General features: G+C 41.0%; 2 protein-coding genes across 15 annotated transcripts in view; one reads left to right on the top strand and one right to left on the bottom strand.

Annotated features, from left to right (window-relative positions):
- Positions 1 to 11,115, bottom strand: part of LIN52 (lin-52 DREAM MuvB core complex component) — a 119,740-nt gene extending 108,625 nt beyond the window's left edge. For 3 of the 13 annotated variants that reach the window (XR_014261056.1, XM_082451945.1, XM_082451944.1), the window contains exons 1-4: positions 10,771 to 11,087; positions 5,693 to 5,767; positions 4,123 to 4,160; positions 894 to 960 (exon numbers count right to left, since the gene is read on the bottom strand). Coding sequence is in view for 10 of the 13 variants with exons in the window: in XM_082451945.1 (XP_082308071.1) it covers positions 894 to 960; positions 4,123 to 4,160; positions 5,693 to 5,767; positions 10,771 to 10,801 (211 nt within the window). In the remaining 3 variants the exon portion in view is untranslated. Of the gene's footprint in view, positions 1 to 893; positions 961 to 4,122; positions 4,161 to 5,692; positions 5,768 to 10,770 lie in introns of all 13 variants that reach the window. The other 10 variants (XR_014261055.1, XM_082451949.1, XR_014261057.1 and 7 more) reach the window with 7 other exon arrangements.
- ALDH6A1 (aldehyde dehydrogenase 6 family member A1) overlaps positions 1 to 24,965 on the top strand; it is a 42,222-nt gene that overhangs the window by 10,111 nt on the left and 7,146 nt on the right. For both annotated transcript variants that reach the window (XM_082451713.1, XM_082451714.1), the window contains 6 exons: positions 19,364 to 19,423; positions 20,457 to 20,531; positions 21,479 to 21,640; positions 21,867 to 21,945; positions 22,347 to 22,649; positions 23,794 to 23,915. In XM_082451713.1, the coding sequence (XP_082307839.1) occupies positions 19,376 to 19,423; positions 20,457 to 20,531; positions 21,479 to 21,640; positions 21,867 to 21,945; positions 22,347 to 22,649; positions 23,794 to 23,915 (789 nt within the window). In that variant the 5' untranslated portion in view covers positions 19,364 to 19,375. Of the gene's footprint in view, positions 1 to 19,363; positions 19,424 to 20,456; positions 20,532 to 21,478; positions 21,641 to 21,866; positions 21,946 to 22,346; positions 22,650 to 23,793; positions 23,916 to 24,965 lie in introns of those variants that run through there.

Genomic DNA, 24,965 nt, shown 5'->3' on the forward strand with positions numbered 1-24,965 from the left:
CTTTTAAGCATTTCATGCAGAAGAATGAATTACTTCTGAAATCAAATAGAGGTGTTATTTTCTGCAACTTATCATGCCACACTCATTATCTATATCTGGCATAAGTAGACTTTCTTGATCTGTTCAGCTTCTTAAATAGCTTAAGAATCCCAGATTTTTTCCCTTAACTTCAGTTTATTACTTCACAACCATCATGAATCTTATCACCAGAAGGATGATAAAAATATTAAATAAAGTAGAGCAAAATCAAGGAAAATTAATGTTTTTTAATTTAAATTTCTGCTTTGTGGTTGAGTTCCAAGTCATTTATCAGACAACAATATTCACTACTTACAGTATTCTTTATGAGAGAAATTGATGAGATAGAAAGAACTGAAAGACAGCTCTTAACCCACTAAGGGGCTGTCAGTTAATAGTCCTGGCAACAATATATGGCAGTAAATCCTAAATAAAGCACTTGTGTTATAGCGGTAAGAGACTAGTCTTAAAAAGATCAGGGTTTAAATTTTAACTCTTTCTAATAAACCTTGGTTAAGTTAACCTCTGAAACTTAGATATCATACCTAACTCACAGGACCTTTATGAGAATTAAATAAGAAAATTTACGTGAGAGCTTTTAGTTAACTCTAAGCATCATACAAAATAAAGTTAATATTAGAGGAATTTAGCAGCAGAAGAAATCATTATTACTAAGTCTTGAATTGGCAGGATTTCTACACATGGAAAAGTAGAGAAGGGCATTTAGACATGAAGAACCATGAATAAGGATGGTTAAATAGGCAATTTGAAGCCAAGAATACTTGTAAGGGAATAGTGAGAGAAAAATTGGAAAGGTGGTTTGTCGAGGAGCATAAATGTCAGGTTAAAGGTTAAAGGTCACCAGCACTGCTTACCTTTCAACATGTCGATATCGTCACGTTCTATTTCAGCCATCCATTTGGGTGGAGAGCTAGTAATAGGCTGTCAGAAAATAAGAATATATCCATTCAGATATACGCACAGTATGAAGAGACCCTACTCTTCTTTCTTATAAGAAAAGGAGTTTTTCACACAGCCTTCAGGTTGTTTGAAAATACTGGCAAATTATAATTCCAAAGACCTAGATTTCTCCAGGTTCAGATATGGCCTACAAATAGAACCCTTACAAAATAATACTGCTCATCTTTAAAAGCTGGTTTTAAAGAAATGATCTTGGAAGAATTAGGTCTGACCACTGTTACTGTTGTATGCATAAAAGACTGGTATAGTTGTGAAAGAAATTACTTGAAATTCAGTACTGGTGAAAGCCTCCAACTGAACTGTTTGAAACAATACTCAGGAAGTAACATTCTCTGGCAGAGGAGAAGATTCAAAGAAGAACCAAAAATGAGAAAATCTTCAATCTGAACGAGAGAAGACTGGAATGATCATTACTTGAAATTTCATTTTATTGTAAACATTTCAGAAAACTTTAGAATTTTAAGTTTCTTTTCATTTCTGAAAGTGAACTTACAAAACATGAAAGAGAACCCATTCTTGGAATAGCTTTGGAGTAACAGTTTTCAATCCTGGTTGCACATGAGAATCATCTGTGTAACTTTAAAAAAATACAGACGACTAGGCCATAACCCAGATGTACTGATTTAGAATATCAGGGTTTGGGAGAGGGTCCCGTGGAAAGAATGGAGCAAGGGCATTACATACGTATGTTTTAAAAGCTCCACAGTTGCACATGAACAATTCTGATGAGATTTACTTCAACTTTGAGTCCCTTTTCTTTTCTTTTTCTTTTTTTTAATTGAAGTATAACTGCCATATAACATTATATTAGTTTCTGGTGTATAGCATAATAATTCAATATTTGTATAAATTGTGAAATGATTGCCACAATAAGTCCAGTTAACATCTATCATCATACATGGCTACAAAAATTTTTTTCTTGTGATGAGAACTTTTAAGATCTATTCTCTTAGCAACTTTCAAATATGCAATACAGTATTATTTAGCCACCATGCTGTACATTACAAATCCAGGACTTATTTATTCCTTTTCCTTTTTTAAAAATTAACATTTATTTGGCACTATGTGACAAGCAGAACATTTTATATGCATCATGTCATTTAATTTCCAAATCAACCCTATGAAACAGGTATTATTATCCTCCTCATTTTACAAATACAAAAAAACAGATGTATAGGAAGATTATAAATCACTTGCCTCAGGTCACAAAGCTATTGGAGCCAGGATTCAAAACCCATGAAGTCTGAGTTCAAAAACCACTACTCTATACTACCTCGCCTTGAAGGCTCTAGGTCAAATTCACCACTTCTACTCTAGGAGGGAATCGGACTATACCAGGGGATCTTAACCTAGGGCCCTGGGATGGCCCTGAACCCCTAGAAACAAAACTCAATATGTATGTGCATAATTCTAGGGAAAAAGTGTAGATATTTTATCAGATTTTCAAGAAACACCATGCTCTAATAAAAGTTTTTAAAAAACCACTTATTTATGTTTACAACTTAAAGTACTTAGTTGTAATGAATATAACTAACTAAACTAAAAATTCATTATGAATGAGAATTTAAGAAAATTAAATCAGGTACTTTCTACTCAATCTACTAGATAAAAGCTGATCTAATAATAATAGCTACCATGTACTGTTTATTAGTTCTTGGCACTATGCAAAGTGTTTTACATGCATTATGGCATTTTATACTAAGTTCTATGAGGTAGCTTCAGATGAGAAAACTAAGGCTCAAAAATGTTAGGAAACTTGCTCATGTCACAGATAGTAAAGCAGCACATTCAGGACTCAAATCCAAGTGTGTCTGACTCCAAAGCCCTATGCTATCCTGTACTCCTCATGCTCAGGCCTTCCTGGACACTAAAGTAGCACACTCTAGCTTTCATACAACCCTAGCTCCTGAAAAAATGAAAGAGGCTACAGAGTCAGACTCCCTTTGAACAAACATGCTCATAGGACCTGAAAGCCACCGGCCCAGAAGGGCCTTAATATTTAACTCAGCACCTTTAACCCTATTAATGAGTAGAGAATGCTAAGCATATGGTAAGGTACTAAGAGAGTTATATAACAAATCCCCAATTTGTTAATAGAAAGAGCATTAGCTTTGGAATCAGACAGATCTGTGCTCAAATCCCGGCCTGTCACACGCTAGGACTTGGGCAAGTAACTTAACTTCCAAGTTTCTCTGCCAGTTAGTGCTTTTAACTTTGGGCACAAATGCTTTTAGGTCTGGTATAATGAATATGGATGCTAGTAATTAGACTTACGGGTTCAAAGCCTGGTTCTGCCATTTATAGCCTATGATCTTGGGTAACCTACTTAACCTCACTGTGTCTATTTCTTTGTCCGTAAAATAGGGATAATAATAGTACCTATACCTCATATGTTTATTCTTTTTCTTTTTTGGCTGCACCACACAGCTTGCAGGATCTTAGTTCCCCAACCAGGGATTGAACCTGGGGCCACTGGCAGTGAAAGTGCCCAGTCCCAACCACTGGACTGCCAGGGAAGTCCCCCTAATGTGGTTTTGTAAAGACTAAATAATGTACGTAAAGTACTTAGAACAGTCCCTGGCATATGGTATGCATCATGTACGTGCTAGCTAATATTATAATCATCATATTTTCCTGGTTGTGGGAATATATAAGAGAACATATTTAGAGCATCTAGCACAATGTCTGCTGTCCTGGAAACGGAAAAGTTGTGGCTCTAATGAATGTCTTCCTTCAGTTTCTGACGAGCTACTGAGAAATTTCAAAATCCTCTAGGGAGGTATAAGTTAAAGTCATAATGCATCACATAAACAAAAGAGAAAAGCTTCAAAATCATAGTTTGGGCAAAAAGAATATTGGCATTACATTAAATATTTCAACTGCCTTACCTTAAAATCTTTTAAGCTGAGAGAAGAGGCTAATAGTCAAAGGTCAAAATATCAAAATAGAGCATGAACATCATTAACATGATGATAATATAAACAGATTTCCAGGGCTGTGGTTACAAAATATTTTGAAGGCTATGACATTATTCTTGAAAATAAAGAAATAAGAGATAGTTGAGATTTTACCCAGAAGCAAAATGTTGGAAAAACTTCATTAGGTAAGTAAGATATTACTTACACTTTTGAAGGAAGCTGCAAATTCAGCAACACCTGGTACTAAAAAGAAAAAACACAACATCAGTCATTCAGTAAACATTTTAGTGTCTCTTACATAGAGGACTCAAATGAGAAAACAGCCTTGTCTTCCAGGAGTTTATAGTCTGGAAGAAGAGACAGAGTAAATCAATAACTATAACATTTTTTTAAGTGCTTCAAGAAAAATACCAGTTGCTATGGGAGGACAAAAAATGAAAATCTAAATCAGACTGAGGAGGCAGGAAAAGTTTCTCAGAGAAAATAATGCCTCAACTGAACTTCAAAGGATCAGGTGTTAGCTGAATGAGACGGTGGTGAGATCTAATATCTCTTACCAAAAATTTAAAATTTCCTTTTTAGGTATGCTATTCTATCAATCCAATTGTTTATTTAAATATCTCACAGAAAGAATCATATTAAAAAAGAGAAAAATAAAAATCAGATATTTAAAAATAAGGTTCAACCTCACTAATAAATATAAACTAAAAATAATAAATATCAGTAACATCCAATACTGGCTAGTATGTAAGGAAATGGGTACTCCCATACACAGTCATCCTCTTCCATATGCACAAAGATACATGTGCAAGGATACACATTGTTAAATTGTTTGTAACATCAAAACTTGGATATAACTTAGGTTTCCATACAGGGTATGAATACATAAGCTGTAGTAGATCTATACAATGAAATACTTTTAAAAAATGAAGTAAGTCTACACCTATCAACATGGAAAGATCCATTAATAAGTTACTAGGTAGAATATGTTAAGCTGTAGATCACTGTACATATGACTTCATCATAACAAAACAAAAAACTCTCTATACACTTAAAATATTTATTTGCCTATCTGCGTAAGCATTTAAAAAAAAAAGGTCCAAAATATCGGTACTAAACTATAACAGCAGTTAACTTTATCAGAGTACTTAAAGGAAGCAAGGAATTACTTTATGCATCTCGTATTGTCTGACACATTACAGATGAAGTTTTTAAAAATAATTATTTTTTAAAGGCTCTCTATCATTTCCTGAGTGACACTGTGTTCTGAAAAAATTAAACTACCAAACAGCTATTCTTAACACCAGATCACAGAATTCAGTCTCTTCCTTTGAAGTAAAATTAAAATTTTAATCACTACAGCTAAATGATAACTCTTCAAAAATCTCCCTCAAAGTAGAACTGGTTTTCCTGCATTGATTTTTGAGCTTCTTCTTTCTTTAAAAAAATTAATTTATTTATTTATATTTATTTTTGGCTGCACTGGGTCTTTGTTGATGCACACAGGCTTTCTCTAGTTGCGGCGAGCGGGGGCTACTCTTTGTTACGGTGCGCGGGCTTCTCACTGCGGTGGCTTCTCTAGTTGCGGAGCACGGGCTCTAGAGTGCAGGCTCAGTAGTTGTGGCTCACGGGCTTAGCTGCTCGGCGGCATGTGGGATCTTCCCGGACCAGGGACTGAACCGTGTCCCCTGCATCGGCAGGCAGACTCTTAACCACTGCACCACCAGGGAAGTCACTCCTGCATTGATTTTGATATAAAGAAACCAAAAACTTACATTGCTCTGGCCAAAGATCTGGTGAAGCTCGGTCAAGTTTTTCAAAACTTAGCAAAGATGCTTCCAGATCTGCCCCTAGAACAAAACACTCAGATGAGCTAAGAAGATACAAAACACATTATTTTACATTTTATGGCATATCAATCTCAAAGAACACAACAAACTGGAACACTCACTCACCTGGAAGTCTAGAGATTTGAGTTCTATGACTACTGATGCTACTGAGCCATGATGTTACACAAATAAGTCATTTCCCTCATCAAACCTTACTTTTCCCATCTCTAAAACAAGAACAATATTTTAGTGGGGTATTGGGAAAAATGAATGTCAACAAATCCACCTGCATCTTTACTCATACTCTTGAACTTTCCTCCCAATCAATGAAGTGTCCCAGCTCCCAAGAAAAACAAACTCCTCTGATAGGGCCCTGGATTCCATCTTCTCTTGCTTTGTCAAAGACATGATCTTGAATAATCTCTTGCACAACCAGTTTCTACCTTTCTCTACTGGCTCAAACTCAACAGCAAGTAAGCCTGCTCTGGAATTTACCTTCTTTGAAGATACTCTTCCTTGACCCCATGACTTCCTCACTCCTCCTTCACTGCAAAAGTTCTTGAGTTGTTCCTCCTGCTGTCTCCACTTCTTCACCTTACATTCTCTCCTTAGCCTACAACAAACAGGCTTCTGACCCTACATGTGTGGAAATGGCTGTTGTCAAGATTATCTATTACCTACGTTGCTAAATCGAGTGGTCACTTCTCTGTTCTCTCTTATGTGACCTCTTTGCAGCATCCACCCACTGACCACTCTCCTTCAAACACTCCACTTCCAGCTTCTATAAAACCATTATGCTGGTTTTTCTCCTTCCTCACTGACTCCTTCAGTCTCCTCTTCCACTCAGGGCCCACCCTAGGCTGACTTCACTCCCTACCAAAAGTCTCCCAAGGAAATCTCATCTAGTCCCATAGCCTTTACGATCATTTATATGCCAATGACTTCATACTTCTATATCCAGCCCTAATCTTTCCCCGGACTTTGGAGTTATATATCTAAGTGGCTACTTGACATCTCTCTCTACTAACATGTGTGAAAAACCATAGTCCCCCAGTCTTCTCCATCTCAATAAATAGCACCACCATCAACGCCAGTTCTCAAACCAAAAACCCAGGTGTCATCCTTCATGGCTCCCTTTCCTTCACTCTTCCATAACCAACCCATTAGTAAGTCCAGTAGTTTATCCCTCTAAAACACACCATGAAATCACATTAATTAACCAAGGAACCATAGCTTCTCTCCTGGACTACTTCAATAGCCTCTTAATAGGTCTCCCTGCTCCCATTCTTACCCCTCCCCCTCCCTCCCCCTAAATCTACACTCTGCAAAGTAGCCAGATAGACTTTTTTAAAATGTCAATCAGTTCACGCCACTCTCCAGCTTAAAGGACTTCTTCCCAGCTAAATTCATGAATGCACATCTATTGTGACCTATAAAATCCTACATGATCCAGCCCCTGCCTAATTCTTCAACACCATTTCCTCTCCATTCTTGCCCTGGCACACAGGAGGTGCTCAATATTAACGACAACAGTTAGGGACTTCCCTGGTGGCACAGTGGTTAAGACTCCATGCTCCCAATGCAGAGGGCCTGGGTTCAATCCCTGTTCAGGGAACTAGATCCCACATGCATGCCACAACTAAGAGTTCACGTGTCACAACTAAGGAGCCAGCCTGCCGCAATTAAGAAGCCCACCTGCCACAACTAAGACCTGGCACAACCAAATAAACTAATAAAAAAAAAACAAAACGACAGTTAACATTTGTTGAGTACATACTGTGTACTTGGTATACTAATTAGCTGCATAAATTGGTTGATTTAATGATATAAACAGTGGTTCTTAACATTTTCTGGGTAAGCCACATTTTTGAAAATCTGAAAAAAAAAGCTATGGACTCACTCCCCAGAAAATATACATATTTATAAAATTTGTCAACATGTGCTTTTCTCTAAACTAAATGTTTTCCCCAAATACTCTAAGGGACCCCATGTTCATAGCAGGATTATTTACAATAGCCAAGACATGGGAACAACCTAAGTGTCCACTGATGGATGAAGACATTGTGAAAATACACACACACACAATGGAATATTATTCGGCCATATATAACTGAGGAAATCCTATCATTTGCAACAACTTGGATGGACCTTGAAGGCATTATGCTAAGTGAAATAAAACAGAGACAGAAAAATACTGTATGATTTCACTTATATGTGCAATCTAAAACAAGCAAACAAGTAAACTCATAGAAAAGAGATCACACTTGTGGTTACCAGAAGTGGGGGGTAAGAAGAGGGGTAATTGGAGGAAAGTGGTCAAAAGGTACAAACTTCCAGTTACAAGGTAAATAAGTACTAGGGGTGTAATGATGACTATAGCTAACACTGCTGTGTGATATACAGGAAAGTTAAGAGAGCAAATCCTAAGAGTTTTCATCAAAAGGAAAGAAATTTTTTTCCTTTATTCTTCTTTCTTTTCTTTTTATTGTATCGTTATGAGATGGATGTTAGCTGAACCTATATATTTACTCTAAGGGAATTTCCAATGGCATTCTAATTGGAAAAGAACTCAACTCTAATAAATTGCCTTAACTAAAGCATCCAAAAATGGCAACCAAACAAGCAAACCAAAAAAAGCTGCGTGAAACACAAAATGCCAATTTTCAAATTCCCAAGGAATGTTACTGATGGAAAGTTCAACCATAACAAAATAAACTTATTGAGGGTAGGATCCAATAACCAACAAGTGTGACCCTATGATACCACAATCTGGGGCATAACTCAGACTCTACTGTGAGTGTTATTCTCATACATTAAGTAATTAATGGCTTTACTTAGATTTCAATTTTCTCCTTTTCAAAGATGACCCAGCAATTTTAGTGTTAAAAAGAGAAACATTAAATGACCTAAACTTTTTTTCATAGGGAGATAATTTAATGGCGATAATTTTAAATCTTAAAGACAGAAACAGGTGGAACACTAAAAATAGAAGTGAGAGAGCTAGGCAGTGGAATATGTTAGGATAAAATACTTATTTAGAAGCTAAATTTAAGTTCAAAGTGCTCAACTTGATTTTGTCAGATTAAAAAGATTACGGGGAGAGGGCGAAGCTCTGTAAAAGATGAGCATGAAAAGTTTTAAAAATCTAGAGTGCACACTGAGTGAGAGTGGATATGGCTAAAAGACCAAAGGAAAAAAATACATTTCCAGTATTCTTCCTGGCCCAAGAAAGGAAAAGAAATTGAGAGAAGACAGGGGAAAATCAAACATAAGGAACAAAACTTAAAAAGATAAAGACAACTTAGGAATAAGCTAAAAATTTTAATAGCAATTACTTCTACTTCTATCACTTGGCTGGTTTTTTTAAAAACTGTGGTAAGTTATATATAAAATTTACCATTTTAATCAGTTTTAAGTGTACAGTGCAGTGGCATTAAGTACATTCACATTGTTGTGCAACCATCGTCACCATCCATCACCAGAACTTTTTCACCTTCTCAAACTGAAAGTCTGTACCCATTAAACAATAACTCCCCATTCCCTTGGTTGACTTTTTAAATGCTCTTTTTTTTTCCTGAGGGGAAAAAAAAAAGGACATTTTAACAAGAGAGCACCCAGGCAAAATAATCTCTTTTGACTCCCAACACCCATAATTTCTTATACAGTATGTACCCGTGCTCAAAAAACTTAAGACTCAGTTAAACTTAAAACTTAAGACTAAGTTATTTATTATTTATGCATATATCTAATCAGTATTTCAATAAACGTGAATTGAAGGCCTACTGCTTGCCAGGCACTGTGCTAAGCCCTGGGATCCAACTATGAACAAGACAGACTTGGAATTTACAATCTGGTGTGAAAAGGGCAAAGTTAACATAATAACTATTCTGTGGATGAAGGTACAGAGAAAGTAAATAATGGTGAAGAAGGGCAACTCCATATACTGTGTTCTGGGAAAGCCTCTCTGGGAGGTGACATTTAAATGAGACCTGAAACTGCAAAAGTGTTTACGTGTTTGATTAATCTTTTCCTTTCCCAAAGCACCTAGAAAAACGCCTTTCATATAGTAGGATCTCAGTATAGCTTTCCTGGCTTCAATTTCCTCATTCCTGAAACGAACTTCCAAGATTCCTTCCAAACACAAAATGCCTTTGTTTGACAGAAAACTATCAGTGAAATGGACGCAGGGATGGGGGTGGTCGAAGCAAAAATTAAGTGAGTTCAGAAATGACTGCAAGATCCTAACCCTAAAGCAGAACGGAGCGCAAAATCCTGTGGGTATACCAAAACCACTCAATTACTATCTGAGATGACTTGCCTCTTAGACAACATATAAGCAGAAATCGTTCATTCACTCAGCCTTAGGAAACACCACATAAAGCAGAAGCTACAGAGGTTGAGACGTGTGCATGACTACGCTAAAAAGCTCAATTCTCATTTTCCTCGGGACTCTCATTGCGAGGGACCGAGAGGGTCTCTTCCTTAGCCGCCAGGGCAACGGTCCCAATCTAAGGAGACAGGAGAGAATCACGTTTCTCTTGCGGTTCAATCCCGGGATGAGGTCAGCCACCAACCCTAGCAAGCGTTTAAGAGAATCGTTCCGGATGCTCAGAGAGGAGAATCGACCCTTCAATGGGGCGCCCGGAGGAGAAAGGTACACTAAGGCGCCTCCTTTCCTCAGCAGTATCTCCTCCTCGGCCCTCAGCCTCACCCAAATGGGGCTTTAGCGTACTAAAGCGGACCAGGGCGGAGGACCAAGGCGACTCTCGTCCTTTTGCCCAGAAAGGGTCCCAAGCGGGTGCCCTCCTCCACCCGCCTGGTACACTGCAGAGAAACTGGGCACCTCCAGAGCCGCTGTGAAGAACCGGCGAGCTGAAGATGCACCCACCTCCCATGGAAAAGAAGTGGAAGGGAAAGGAGAGCCCACGAAAGATATGTAAGTTCGAGGGGCAGATGGAGAGTGGAAGTTCCCAGGAGAGCACAGAAGGAGGTTGCAGGCGAAGGGTCCCTAAACCGGCTCTTACCTTCTGTGGGAGACGCCATCTTCCAACCCATGTCACGTGACGTGGCCAACCGTCGGCGGGAAAGCAAGGATCCATAAGCCACGCCCCCAAAGAGAAAACCTAACCCCAACCCACGGCCTGGTCTAGTTTCCCCGCCCCATAGGGCAATGTTTCCATGGCTCCGCCTCCAGTGCTAGCCGTACCCCCTCGCGCAGCGGGTGAGGCGGAGCTACTGCAAAATTCTTGCAGGATCTTATTTACTTTCTTCAGTGGGTGGGGCCGCGGTTGTGTCTGTGGCCAATCGCGGTTCTGGGTTCGGGGGCGTCTTCCCCGTGTGCTCAATATAGAGTACCCAAGTCAGGGGCGTCTTCCCTACCTCCGCCAACAGAATTTGTTGGGGGTGGGAGGGCGAGAGCTCTATTACTTCTGACCAATCGCATACCCCCAGGTCTGGGACTGTGGGGCGGAGTCAGGTGTTAGGGCGAGTGATTGGCTAGGGGCAGTTGTCCTTTCCACCAATGAGGAGGTGCGGCAGGACGGAGGGGCGAGGCCTGGCAGCAGTAATGCTTGTGGACAGACTCAGACTGTAGAGGTGCGGGGGGCTGAGAAGAGGCAAGCGAGAGCCATGGCGGCGGTGGCGGCGGTGGCGGCGGCGGCGGCAATGCGGGCCCGGATCCTGCAGGCGAGTGAGGGTGGCGCCAAGGGGTCGCGAAACTAGAAATTCGGTCCTTTCCGTCCGCTCTCTGAGCCAACCCCTTCATGGCTGACCCTCCTGTGCCCATCGGACCAGTGCGGCCCTATCCCACACCTTACTCAGTATCCGCCTTCGTTGGATCCAGCCCTGGACTATCACTCCTCTTCCTTTTATTCTTGAGACTCCCTCTTTCTGGCTCTGATCCACTCTCCTCCTCCAGCCCAGCCCCGTCCCTGCCGACTCTCTCTTGCCCTCACCTCTATCGGTCTGCCCACCGTCTTTCCCTTTCACCTCTGCACCAGCCACCTCTCTGCCCCAAAAACTGCCCTTCTGGTCACCTTTCTTAGCATCCTGCCGGGAGCGTCCAGATTGGTCCCTTCCCCCACCCTTGCCTTCACTGTCTACAGTCCGAGGTAAAGGCGGGGGAAGGAGGCACACGAGGGGCGAGGGTCAGTGAATGAACTTTGAATCTCCTTCTAGAAGTGTACACTAGGTTCTCCCTCAAAGCAGCCATTTGCTGAGCCATTTTCCCCAGCTATGGCTCTTTGTATTTTCCACAGGCTGTGGGCTGTGCCCTTGCTTGCCAAGACTTTGAGTTTAACTTTCTCTCAGCAAAGTTACAGTGTTTATGTTGGCCGTGAATAAGGACACATAGTTAATGCTACCAGTTTGTTCCAAGCACATGCAAAGGACTAAACATCTCTAAAGCACGTGATAGAAAATGAGAGCCAAGGAAGACAAGAAGTGTAAGTTCCAAGTTCCCACCCCCAAGTCAGCTCCTAGCATGACTCAACTCTGCCCTTGGGGGTGGGGTGGGGGGATTAGGTCCTCTCTGAAGCCAACCTAAGGATAGGAGCTACAGAAGCTGCATGCCTGAGGCCTGTGATTTACAACTCTGTTCATAGCCTTTCCCCCCCACAACCCCCCGTTGTTCACAGCCTTACAAGGACTTAGATTATGAGGCAAGATTCACTACAGGCAACATTCTGGAACCTGCAAGAAACAAATTTGCTTTTCTTACTCATTATATCCAGCCTGGGAACTTCTTCCTCTATATTGCTGGGCTGTTAGATAATATTAGTATTTACCAGGTTTCAGTGAGTTCTATTGCAGAGACCATGCATTTTTAAGATTCTTAGCAGAGTCAGCAAAGATTCTTGTTTAAATATGCTATTTAATGGGACAGTGTGGAGAATGGGTTGGAAGGGTTTGTCAAATGATTTGGCTTTCCTCATATTTCTTGATGTGATCCTAGTTCTGTTTTTCTAGGTTTGTTTGTTTTTTGTAATAGGGAAACAAAGTTTCCATCCTATACTTTCCATTACCAACTTCTCCTCAAAATCTTCTACTGAAATGGACTTTTTTCCTTTGCCTCCTCTGCCATCCCAAGTCATTGAGAGCCTTAAGAAGCTATTTTGTCCTTTGCATCAAGGAAAAGAATCTCCCTTCCCAAGTACTTTATTTTGGAAATAGACACTATTTTCTTTCTTTCTTTCTTTCTTTCTTTCTTTATTTATGGCTGTGTTGGGTCTTCGTTTCTGTGCGAGGGCTTTCTCCAGTTGCGGCAAGCGGGGGCCACTCTTCATCGCGGTGCGCGGGCCTTTCACTATCGCGGCCTCTCTTGTTGCGGAGCACAGGCTCCAGACGCGCAGGCTCAGTAATTGTGGCTCACGGGCCTAGTTGCTCCGCGGCATGTGGGATCTTCCCAGACCAGGGCTCGAACCCGTGTCCCCTGCATTGGCAGCAGATTCTCAACCACTGCGCCACCAGGGAAGCCCCAGACACTATTTTCTGATTCATTTTAAGAAACTTCTGAGTTGACCTGGAAAGAACAGAGATAGTAATTCTAAGTCAACTAGGAGTTACTGTAACATGACTTTGATAACATGGCTTTGATAAAGAGTAGTCTAGATTCTGGCAGTCAAGATATTATCACTCCCATTTAAAGATAAGAAGACTGGTCTTGAAGTGACTCAATGACTTTCTTCAGTGATGCAGTGGAAGGAGAATAGGCTGCACAATCATACTTGGGTTCTATCCCAGCACCACCACTTCCTAGTTTTAAGAATATCTGTGAAGATTAGAATTAGTGAATATAATGAAGTAAGTTACCTGACACTAAAGGTCATCCAGTCTCCCAACTAGTAACTAATGGGGCTGAGAATTCAGGACTTCATCTTGGCATCTCTTTCTGTGTCAGGCACTGTCCCAAGCTTTGGGAAAGGAGAGATAAGTAAAATATTCACTGAAAACCCCCCTATTGTAATGCAATGATAAGTGCTAAACAGAAAGAGTGCACACAGTACTGCAGGAACCTAGGGAAAGAGCCCCAAATTCAACCTGTGCAATTCAGGAAAAGCTTCCAAAAGGGGTTGATCTGGGTTTAAGTATTGCAAGAGTAGGAGGCCTTTAGCTAGAGGAGAAGGGAGTTCCTGCTAAAGGAAGTAGCAAGTATGAACTAAACATCTAGAGAACAAGGAGTTTGGTGTGACTGGACATAGGATAGTTTTTTCAGCAACAGTACTAATGAGTGTATCTTGGAAAATGAAGGAAAGAAAGGAGATCTAACCTTTCAAAACTATATGATAATGTTTTATTATACCAGATGCAGTGCCTTTTATGCCCTCTTGACAGCAGGGAGACTGTGTGCCAGTGACAAAATAAAACTAAGTGGCCTAGGGCTTCCCTGTTGGCGCAGGGTTTAAGAATCCGCCTGCCAATGCAGGGGACATGGTTTGATCCCTGGTCAGGGAAGATCCCAAATGCCACAGAGCAACTAAGCCGGTGCGCCACAACTACTGAGCCAGGGCTGTAGAGCCCGTGCTCCGCAACAAGTGAAGGCACTGCAATGAGAAGACCGTGCACCCGCAACGAAGAGTAAACCTGCTCGCTGCAACTAGAGAAAGCCCGTGAGCAGCAACGAAGACCCAACACAGCCAATAAATAAATAAATAAATTTTTTTTAAAAAAGAAAACAAAAAAAAACCTAAGTGGCCCAGAATGCTCCAGTTGGCTGATCTGTGCATTTTCTGCCCTGTAAGAGAATTTACATGAAACAAAATTAATATCCAACAGTTGCTTGGTGTGTATTCATCCTTTCATTCTGCAGAATATTACTGAGTGCTTACTCTAGTCCAGGAATGGTGCTAGGGGCTTAGGACACAACCATCTAGTGATCTAAGGGAGAGAGACTTAATAATTAAATAAGCTACTATTCCCTACTGCGATATGTGAAATAGAGGAATTCAGGTGTTTTATGAACTTCATAATCAGGTACTTAGCCTAGACCTGAGATTGAGACTTAAAAACTTCCAACTCTGCTACTGCCCCTCTCATTCACAGGAGTTAATCTTGTTTTTTCTACTTCAGAGGAAACAAAAACCATTAGATGAGAACGTCCTCAACTTCCTGCTAGCAAGCCTACAGAACTGACCTGTACCTGTACCTGTACCCAAAGTGATAAGGAGCTAAGGAATAGATGTGAGCCAAGCAAATGGGATGAAACAATTCCAGGCAAGAGGGAGCAGCATGTGCAAGGGCAATGCGAGCACAAAACATGTTCTGAACAGCTGGAGCATAGAGAGAGCAAGGAGGAAAGCGGCAAGCTAGGAAACTAGAGAAGTAAAGTTACTACGTAGAGTCTTCTAAGCAACATCAATGTGAGTCTTTATCCCAAGGACAATGGAAAGCCATTGGTAGATTTTAAACAAAGGAGTGATCTAACCAGGTTTGTGTTTTAGAAAGACCCTCTGGCTATGGAGTGAAAACTAGATTCAGAAGGTTTAAGATTGGAGGCTGGGAGACCTGTTAGGAAACCACTGTTGAAGTCCAGGTGGGAGACAATGATGGTATAGACTGCGGTGAGGGTAGGAGGGGTAGAGAGAAGGGGGTGCATTTCAAAGACTTCTGGGAGGACAGATTGCCAGGACTTGTTTGATTCACTGAGGAAAGAGAGGGAGGAGTTAGGGTGACATTCAAGTTTCTGGTTGGGCAGCTAGGTGGATAGTAGCCCCATTTACTGAAAGGTGGGCTATAGGAAACAGAGCCGGTTGGTGGAAGGAAGACGAGGTCAGCTTTTTCAACATGTACCTAAATAACATCCAAGTAGAGATGTGGTGAAGACAGTTATATAGGTATTACCTGAAGAGGAAGATTCTGGTGAGGAATTACAGATTTGGGCATCACCAGGATTTAGATAATTAAGCCACTGGAGTTGATGAAATCACCCAAGGAGAGTTCAAGAACTCCTTGTTCGGAAACTCAAGCATTAGAGGCCAGGTATAGGAGACTGAACCAGCATAGAAGGCACAGAAAAAGTGGCCCAAGAAATAGAAAAGATACCAGGGCATCACAGAATACAAGTGGAGAGGGGATTCAGACATAGGGCATGATTAACTAACTCTTCACCTCTGCTGAGAGGTCAAGTACAAGAAGGACTGGGAAGAGTCCATGGTAGGGAGGAAGTCACTGGTGTTCAATCATAAAGGTTGGAGTTGATTGAAGAGTTCGTGGGAGATGGGGACGTAATTAGTATAGAGAACTCTGGCTATTGGATGGAGAGAGGTTTAAGGTACAGGAAAGAAAGGATCATTGATGGAAGTGTCCGAGGCAGGAGGAACAGTTCAGAGCACAGGTGCAGAGATTAGCCTTAGATTACAAGACAGACACCTCTTCAGTCAGTCCACAGACATTGATTGTGCACCTCTGTCTCCCAGTCACTCTGTCCCTGTGAACCTTGGTAGCTACCTTCTCCACTATAAGAGGAAGAAAGGAAAAAATGGTGGGTATTGGTCAGTTTTGTAGGCTTACTAGTAAGAAGTTGAGGAAGTTCCCATCTGATGGTTTCTGTTTCCTCTGAAGTAGAAAAAAATAAGATCAGCTCTTTTTTTTTATGAAAAAAATTTTTAATTGAAATATAGTTGATTTATAATGTTGTATCAATCTCTGCTGTACAGCAAAGTGACTCAGTAATACACATATAGACATTCTTTTTTTAATATTCTTTTCCATTATGGTTTATCACAGGATATTGAATATAGTGCCCTGTGCTATACAATAGGATCTTGTTGTTTATCCATCCTATATATAATAGTTTACATCTGCAAGATCAGCTCTTAAGAGTGAGAAGGAAAGGAACAGAGTTGAGAATTGTTAAGTTTTGAAATAGCAAGGAGCGTGAGCAAATAAGTATTTATAGTAATAACAACATGTAATGAGCACCAACTACTTGCTAGCTGTTTTTCATACCTGGACAAGCTTGATCACAGTAACTCTGTAAAGTAGGTAAACAAGATTCAGTGCCTGCCCTCGTGGAATTCATAGTCTTTGGGGTAACAAACAAGTAACTAGGCCATTACAACACAGACAGATAACCTCTTAGGGGAAATATTGGCTGCTATGGAGTACAAAAAAGGACAGCTAACCAAGTCTGGGGTGGGAGACAGTCAGGCAATATAGCTGCCCAGTGGGCCTTTCTTTCGTTCAGTAGATATTTACTGAACACCTACGGTGTAGCAGGTACTGTGTTGGTATTGGGAACGTGACTATAAGTAAGACATGGTGATCTCCAGGAGAGTGTTGATGGTTTGAAATAGCTTTTGTGGGGACTGGGAGAGGAAGCAGACCAGGCATTTGGAAGGACTGTCTGCTGGCCCAAAGGACCAGCACCCTTTCCTCTGGGCAGTGCTGCAGGCACACAAACAAATTCTTGTACTTTATGCAGCCCTAAACTCTTTGGTTAACATGATTTCTCTTCAGACAAGGTAACAGATTATTAGATTGCAGCTTCCTTTTACAACCCAGTCTTGACTATTTTAGTTTGCTCACTTTGATTAGACTTCAGTATTTCTTTCTTTTTTTTTTTTTTAATAAATTTATTTATTTATTTATTTTTGGATGTGTTGGGTCTTAGTTTCTGTGCAAGGGCTTTCTCCAGTTGCGGCGAGCGGGGGCCACTCTTCATCGCGGTGCACGGCCCTCTCACTGTCACAGCCTCTCCCGTTGCAGAGCACAGGCTCCAGACGCGCAGGCTCAGTAGTTGTGGCTCACGGGCCTAGCCGCTCCACGGCATGTGGCATCTTCCCGGACCGGGGCACGAACCCGTGTCCCCTACATTGGCAGGCAGATTTCTAACCACTGCGCCACCAGGGAAGCCCCTAGACTTCAGTATTTCTTAAATCAACTTGCATAGCATATATACAAACTATCTTTTTTTAGAGAGTGGCTTTATTTTAACTGATCCCCCCGACCCCTGCCATTTGCTGATTAAATCCTATTACCTGTATAACACATTCTTTTCCTATTAGGTACATGTGGCTTTTTTTTTTTTTTTTTTTTGGCTGCGTTGGATCTTCGTTGCTGTGCGCCGGCTTTCTCTAGTTGTGGCGAGCGGGGGCTACTTTTTGTGGCGGTGCGCGGGCTTTTCATTGCAATGTCTTCTCTTGTTGCGGAGCACAGGCTTCAGTAGTTGTGGCACATGCGCTCAGTAGTTGTGGCTTGCAGGCTCTAGAGCGCAGGCTCAGTAGTTGTGGCACACGGGCTTAGCTGCTTCGCCGCATGTGGGATCTTCCCAGACCAGGGCTTGAACCCGTGTCCCCTGCATTGGCAGGCAGATTCTTAACCACTGCACCACCAGGAAAGCCCACATGTGGCATTTTAAAAAACAGCTTTATTGAAATAAAATTGACCTAAAATAAACTGTACATATTTTAAAGTGTATAAATTTTTTTTATTTGTTTGTTTTTTACTTTTGGCTGTGTTGGGTCTTCGTTGTTGCACATGGGCTTTCTCTAGTTGCAGCGAGCGAGGGCTACTCTTCGTTGCGGTGTGTGGGCTTCTCATTGCAGTGGCTTCTCTTGTTGCGGAGCATGGGCTCTAGGCGTGCAGGCTTCAGTAGTTGTGGCACTCAGGCTCAGTAGTTGTGGCTCGTGGGCTCTAGAGTGCAGGCTCAGTAGTTGTGGCACACGGGCTTAGTTGCTCCACAGCATGTGGGATCTTCCCGGGCTAGGGATTGAACTCGTGTCCTCTGCATTGGCAGGCGGATTCTTAACCACTGTGCCACCAGGGAAGCCCTAAAGTGTATAATTTGATGTTTTAATATTTGTATACACCTGTGAAGACATCACAATGAAGATAGTGAACATATTAATTGCCCCAAAACGTTTCTCTCTTACCCCCTTCTCTTTTCCTCCTCTGTCATCTCTAGGTAACCACTCATCTGCTTTCTGACATTACCTTTTACATTTTCTAGTTTTATATAAATGGAATCATACCGTATATACTCTTTTTAAGTCTTAACTTATTTCACTCCGTATAATTACTATAATTATCCATGTTGCATATATCAATAGTCGATTCCTTTTTATTGCTGAGTAGTATTCCAACATATGGATATACCATACTAGTTTCCCTATTCACCCATCCAATTGTGGACATTTGCATTGTTCCCAAATTTTAGGCTGTTACTGATAAATTTACTATGAACATTCATGTTTTAAGTATTTGTGTGGGCATATTATATATACATTTGACACTTGGTTATATACTATCTTATATTCAACACCTATTGTGTTAGACACCATCCTAAGTGTTTTCTTATTTTTAGATTTATGGTGACTACATGTACCAGGCCAAAAATTAGAAAAATATGGTGTAATGACAAAAAAATATTTTTTTAACCAGGACTGTCCTGGAAGTTGAGCACATGATCATTATGGTTTATTGTTCTCTCATAGTTTGCTGTGTCTCATAGTCTCACAACTTTTGTCTTTAAAGACTGTATGACCCTTGAGAGCAAACACCAAGTCCTTTTTCATATACCCACAGTAACTAGTATAATGTTAAGCATATAGTAGCCATTCACTAAATTTTTAATAATTTTCTGCTCTCATTTATCAAAATAACCATTCTTTTACCTCCCAGGTTTCTTCCAAGATGAACTCCAGTTGGCACCCAACATCCTCCTTCTCTTCATCGTCAGTGGTGAGTTTATTTGGTAATAAAGGCTGACTTCTGAGAAGGAATCCAGTATAATTTGAGGGTATTCCCATTTATCTCCTTTACGTAATTTGATCAGAGTTTATCTGAAATTTTCTATCTTGGTTTTCTTATCTCATATTATTTCTACTATGTTGTAAGCATTTCCAATATTGCAAGGTGGTCTTTATGATTATGATTTTTAATGGCTATATAATATTCTATCAAGTAGATATAGCCTGAATTAACTAATAATTTTTCCAGATAACATTTAGACTTATTCTGTTTTTCAGTATTATAAAACAAACATTTATTTATGTAGTTTTTTTCTTTCTTTTATATTATATCCCTTCTGAATTAGGATTACTGTGTCAAAAGATACATTTTCTTGGCTTCTAGAGGTTTTCTTGACCCTGCCAGAAAGGTTGTCTTCTTTACAACCTTTAGAGTTGTTTTTACAGACCTACTGTCTATCAGCCATTTGCAGTAACTAAACCTGATATATAAGGACTGGTGCTCAAAATCCTGTTTATATAGAAGCATGCACATACTGTAACATAGTAATCTTTCACCTTTTTGGCCCACAGACCACTTTGAAAATTTAATGAAAACAAACTACTTCTCAGAAAAACTACACAGATAGGAATGTCTTTTAAAATCTTTTGATCGTAAAGTAATGCATGCTCATGGTAATGTGACAGAAAGTCGGCTGGGCCAAGACGTCCTAATAGCTAATCTTTGTTAATACAGAGTCTACTGCTTTTTTAGTATAAGCTTCTCAGTGAGATATGTTTACTCGTGAAGTTCCACTGTGTGATTAGCAGGGAATTTCCCATTTACAGAGAGATCACAGTATTGAGAGGCTCTGCCCCATATTAATAAGCACTATAGACAAGTATATTGTATATCTCTTTCCTAGTGCTAACATTTCTAGAGGACAGAAAATTCAGTTATCAACCCCGATTCCTTCTCTCTTTGTGAAAGAGAGAAGTAAAGCAACTAACTAATACAAAGTTTTGTGTGTTTTTTTTTTCCCCAGCCAACTGTAAAGCTTTTCATTGATGGGAAATTTATTGAATCCAAAAGTGACAAATGGATGGACATCCACAACCCCGTAAGCAAAGCTGCTTTGGGACTTAAACTTAACTAGCCTAGAATTCTGGGAACATGGTGGGAAAATAGGGACCAGGGTGTCTATTGTGAAGCACATAACGCTGCCCCTGTGACTATATGAAAAATGAAGAAGGTGGGGCAGGAACGAAGGATGATGTACTGCTTTTTTTTTTTAAAAAAAAAAATTATTTATTATTTGTTTATTTATTTTATTTATTTTTGGCTGCATCGGGTCTTAGTTGCAGCACGTGGGATCTTCATTGAGGCATGTGGGATCTTTGTTGCAGTGCGCGGGCTTCTCTTTAGTTGTGGCTCACAGGCTCCAGGGCACATGGGCTCTGTCTGTAATTGTGGCGTGCGGGTTCCAGAGCACATGGGCTCTGTAGTTTGTGGCACGCAGGCTCTCTAGTTGAGGGGCACGAGCTCAGTAGTTGTGGCGCGCGGGCCTAGTTGCCCCGCCACATGTGGGATCTTAGTTCCCTGACCAGGGATCGAACCTGTGCCCCCTGCATTGTAAGGCAGTTTTTTTTTTTTTTAATTTATTTATTTTATTTATTTAGCTTTGGCTGAATTGGGTCTTCGTTGCTGCGTGCGGGCTTTCTCTAGTTGCGGCGAGCGGGGGCTACTCTTCGTTGCGGTGTGCGGGCTTCTCATTGCAGTGGTTTCTCTTGTTGCGGAGCACAGGCTCTAGGCGCGCAGGCTTCGGTAGTTGTGGCACGTGGGCTCAGTAGTTGTGGCGCACGGCCTCTAGAGCGCAGGCTCAGTGATTGTGGTGCATGGGTTTCTTTGCTCTGCAGCGTGTGGGATCTTCCCGGACCAGGGATCGAGCCTGTCCCCCCTGCATTGGCAGGCAGATTCTTAACCACTGCACCACCAGGCAAGCCCTAAGGCAGATTCTTTACCACTGGAACACCAGGGAAGTCCCTGATGTGCTGCTTTCTCCATCAGGCCACCAATGAGGTCATTGGTCGGGTCCCTCAAGCCACCAAGGCTGAAATGGATGCAGCAGTTTCTTCCTGCAAACGTGCTTTTCCCGCATGGGCAGACACTTCAATATTAAGCCGTCAGCAGGTCCTGCTCCGCTATCAGCAACTCATTAAAGAAAACTTGGTAAGAAATCTGAATGGTATAATTTTCCAAACTTGCCTAGGGAATACTTGTCACTCTCATAGAGGCCCTCTTAGCTGCTCTCCCTAACTGTACAATACAGAGAGACATAGATCATGGCTCTCTCCCTCATAGTACTTCCTCCTGACTTTTATTCTTTTTTGGCTGCCTGAGAACTAACAGGAGGCACATCCTTGCATTGGTTTCTATTTCTGTGTTTTCTCTCTAGAAAGAAATTGCCAGATTAATCACGCTGGAACAAGGGAAGACCCTAGCGGATGCCGAAGGAGATGTATTTCGAGGCCTTCGTAAGCAGAGATTCCTCATGGGGAGTTCAGGGACATTGAGAAGAAGCAAAGGAAAATGAGAGGCAAAGACCCCAGATGGGAGATTGCTTCTTCCTTTATGTAGATTTTGCTATCCCATGATATCTTTTTTAATACTTGTGGAAAACGGCAGTACTCAGGTATCTGTGGGATTGGTTTACTTCATTCATTATTTTAGTCAAATGATCTTCCAAATGGTATATGCATTGCACTGTCTTTTTCCCATTCAGGTAATCTCACTTTACGCAACCCCTTCACATGGCAAGTCAGTGTTTCTTCCCTCTGTCGTTGGTCTTGCCACTCAGGGCTGACTAGAGCATGACAAAACTAAGTAGTCCACAGTGTGGAGAGTTGGTGGCCCGACTGCTTCTTCTCTGTTCCAGAGGTGGTTGAGCATGCCTGCAGTGTGACATCCCTCATGCTGGGAGAGACCATGCCATCCATCACCAAAGACATGGACCTTTATTCCTACCGTCTGCCTCTGGGGGTGTGTGCAGGCATTGCTCCATTCAATTTTCCTGCCATGATCCCCCTTTGGATGTTTCCCATGGCCATGGTATGTGGAAATACCTTCCTAATGAAACCATCAGAGCGAGTCCCTGGAGCAACTATACTTCTTGCCAAGTTGCTTCAGGACTCTGGTGCCCCTGACGGAACACTGAATGTCATCCATGGACAACATGAAGGTAACTGCCCCTCTGTACATGGCACTTAATCTGGATACCAAAAAGTCAAGGTGTTGAGTCAGTGATGGGGTGTTTTAGGATGAAGAACCTAGGGATGAAGGGATTTACTAGTAGTAACCTCCATGTTTGAAGATAATGTTTGTTGATTGTTTTGCCATCTCTTTGCTAAGGTAACTAACTGGGGAGTAGCAGTGCTTCTTGCCCTACAGAATGCATTAGGACAAAGAAATATGGTTAGGGCAAGATACAGATGAGATTAAAGAGAAGTTTTCATTTCAATATTGAGAGAATTTATAAGGTTATTTAACTCAGACTTTATAGATCTCAGAGGTACTGAAGTCCTTCTGATTCATATAATAATAGCGAATACTTAAAAAGTGCTTCTGTGTTTCAAGCACTGTTCCTAATGCCTTCTATATATTATCTCATTTAGTCTTTACAACAACCCTTTGAGGTAGGTACTATTATTTTCCCATTTTACAGATGAGAAAATTGAGGCATAATGAAATTAAGTGATTTGCCCAAAGTCATGTTGCTAGAAACTGTCAAAGTCAGGATGTGTATACTTAAGAAGGCTGACCCTGGTTTTTACTTTTAAATACTATGCTCTATTGCCTCTCACATGAGGGCACAGTAGTATCTGAGAGTCCCAGTATAAGCGACAGTTGAGGAAGTTTCACATTCGTAAAGGACAAAAGGAAGAGTTGAGTATTGAAAGGCTATTATTTTGGAGGAAAATAGGAGTTGTAGCCTTCAGAGTTAGATTAAAAGTAGAAATTCTGGACTAGCAAGTGGGAAAAATAATGAAAGAGAAGAGGTTAAATAAGATTTGTAGTTCAAAGAATTTAAGAGAGGGACTCCCTGGTGGTCCAGTGGTTAAGACTCCTCGCTTCCACTGCTGGGGACGCAAGTTAGATCTCTGGTCAGGGAACTAAAATCCCACTAGAGATGGAGTGTGGCCCCCCCCCCAAAAAAAGAAGAATTTAAGAGAACAAGGACAGAACTCCAAAATGGGAATCCAGGGTAGAAAAACAAAAGTATGAAAACTTCTCATTCATAGCAGTGAGAAAGGGGGAAATTTGCTTTGCTGAGAATCCCATAGCCCTTTTTTCCTTTGTGGTAATCATTTATTTTCTTCTTAAAGCTGTAAACTTTATTTGCGATCATCTTGATATCAAAGCAATCAGCTTTGTGGGATCCAACCAGGCAGGAGAGTACATCTTTGAGAGAGGGTCAAGACATGGCAAGAGAGTTCAAGCCAATATGGTAACTTCATATTCCTTTTTCCCCCAAATTCCGTTATATGTATTAAAACTACCTAGAAAAAGCCCCTCAGCAGAGGGGCCACTCATCCCACTTTAATGCCAGTGTTTCTTTATTCACAATTCATCCTGGTTGTCTTCCCTTTAACCATGAACAGTGTGATGAGTTTTATTCTCTGTCACTTTAATTACCTTTTATCTTAACCAGGTAATCTTGGTGATGAAGTCACATTTCTCCTTAAGAATGATATTCAAATTCTTTGGGCTTCAGCAGTAACTGCAAAATTCTGCTTCTGGCCCTGTTTCTTCCTTCATACCATTCTTCCAGCTAGACCCCATCCTTCCTGCCTTTAAGGCGTATCCTAACTACTAATGTCAAAGATATGATCTTCCCTAAGAGCCCAGGCTATTTAAGGCTCTGGAAAGAGCCAGATATCCCTGTATGATATATGAGTGTGGTTTACTTGGCTGCATAGTTTTGCTGTTCCTTAGTGACTAGCTCCTCGCCAAATACTTGGCAATTCTTTGATACTAAATATAATGTCCAGTTGCTACTTTCTTACCCTTCCACTAATGTTGCAAAAAGAGTAGCCACCTATGTACGGGCTTGGAGACTGTTCATGATATGCCCATTTGTTTCTTTTCATGGCTGGATGTGTTTTGGCCAATTTGATTTATGCCCCTCCCAGTTCACTACATATTTCTTGAATGTATTCTGTGTCTAACATTATACTATGTGTAATGGGATACAGTTAAGTAGCAGACAAGGTATTTATTTATGTACTCAACTATAGCTGTATCTGGAAACATGTGGAAATGACCATATGTCAGTCCTACATAGAAGTTTATGAGGCTGTGTATCTAGAAGCAAGCCAATTGGAATTTCTTTCCGGAAATTGTGTATCAGGAGGCCTACCTCCTATTTTGCCTTTCAGCTGGCTACTGGCAGCTCTGTGTTTACATTGCTCTTCATATAACTGGAACCTCTGACAAACAACAAATTCTTTCCTAGCTAACTTAGGAAAGAGAAGGGAGTTCTCCTTGGCTCCTGGAT

Source organism: Balaenoptera physalus, assembly GCF_965194825.1.
Source record: "Balaenoptera physalus genome assembly, chromosome: 2".
Classification (NCBI taxonomy): Eukaryota; Metazoa; Chordata; class Mammalia; order Artiodactyla; family Balaenopteridae; genus Balaenoptera; species Balaenoptera physalus.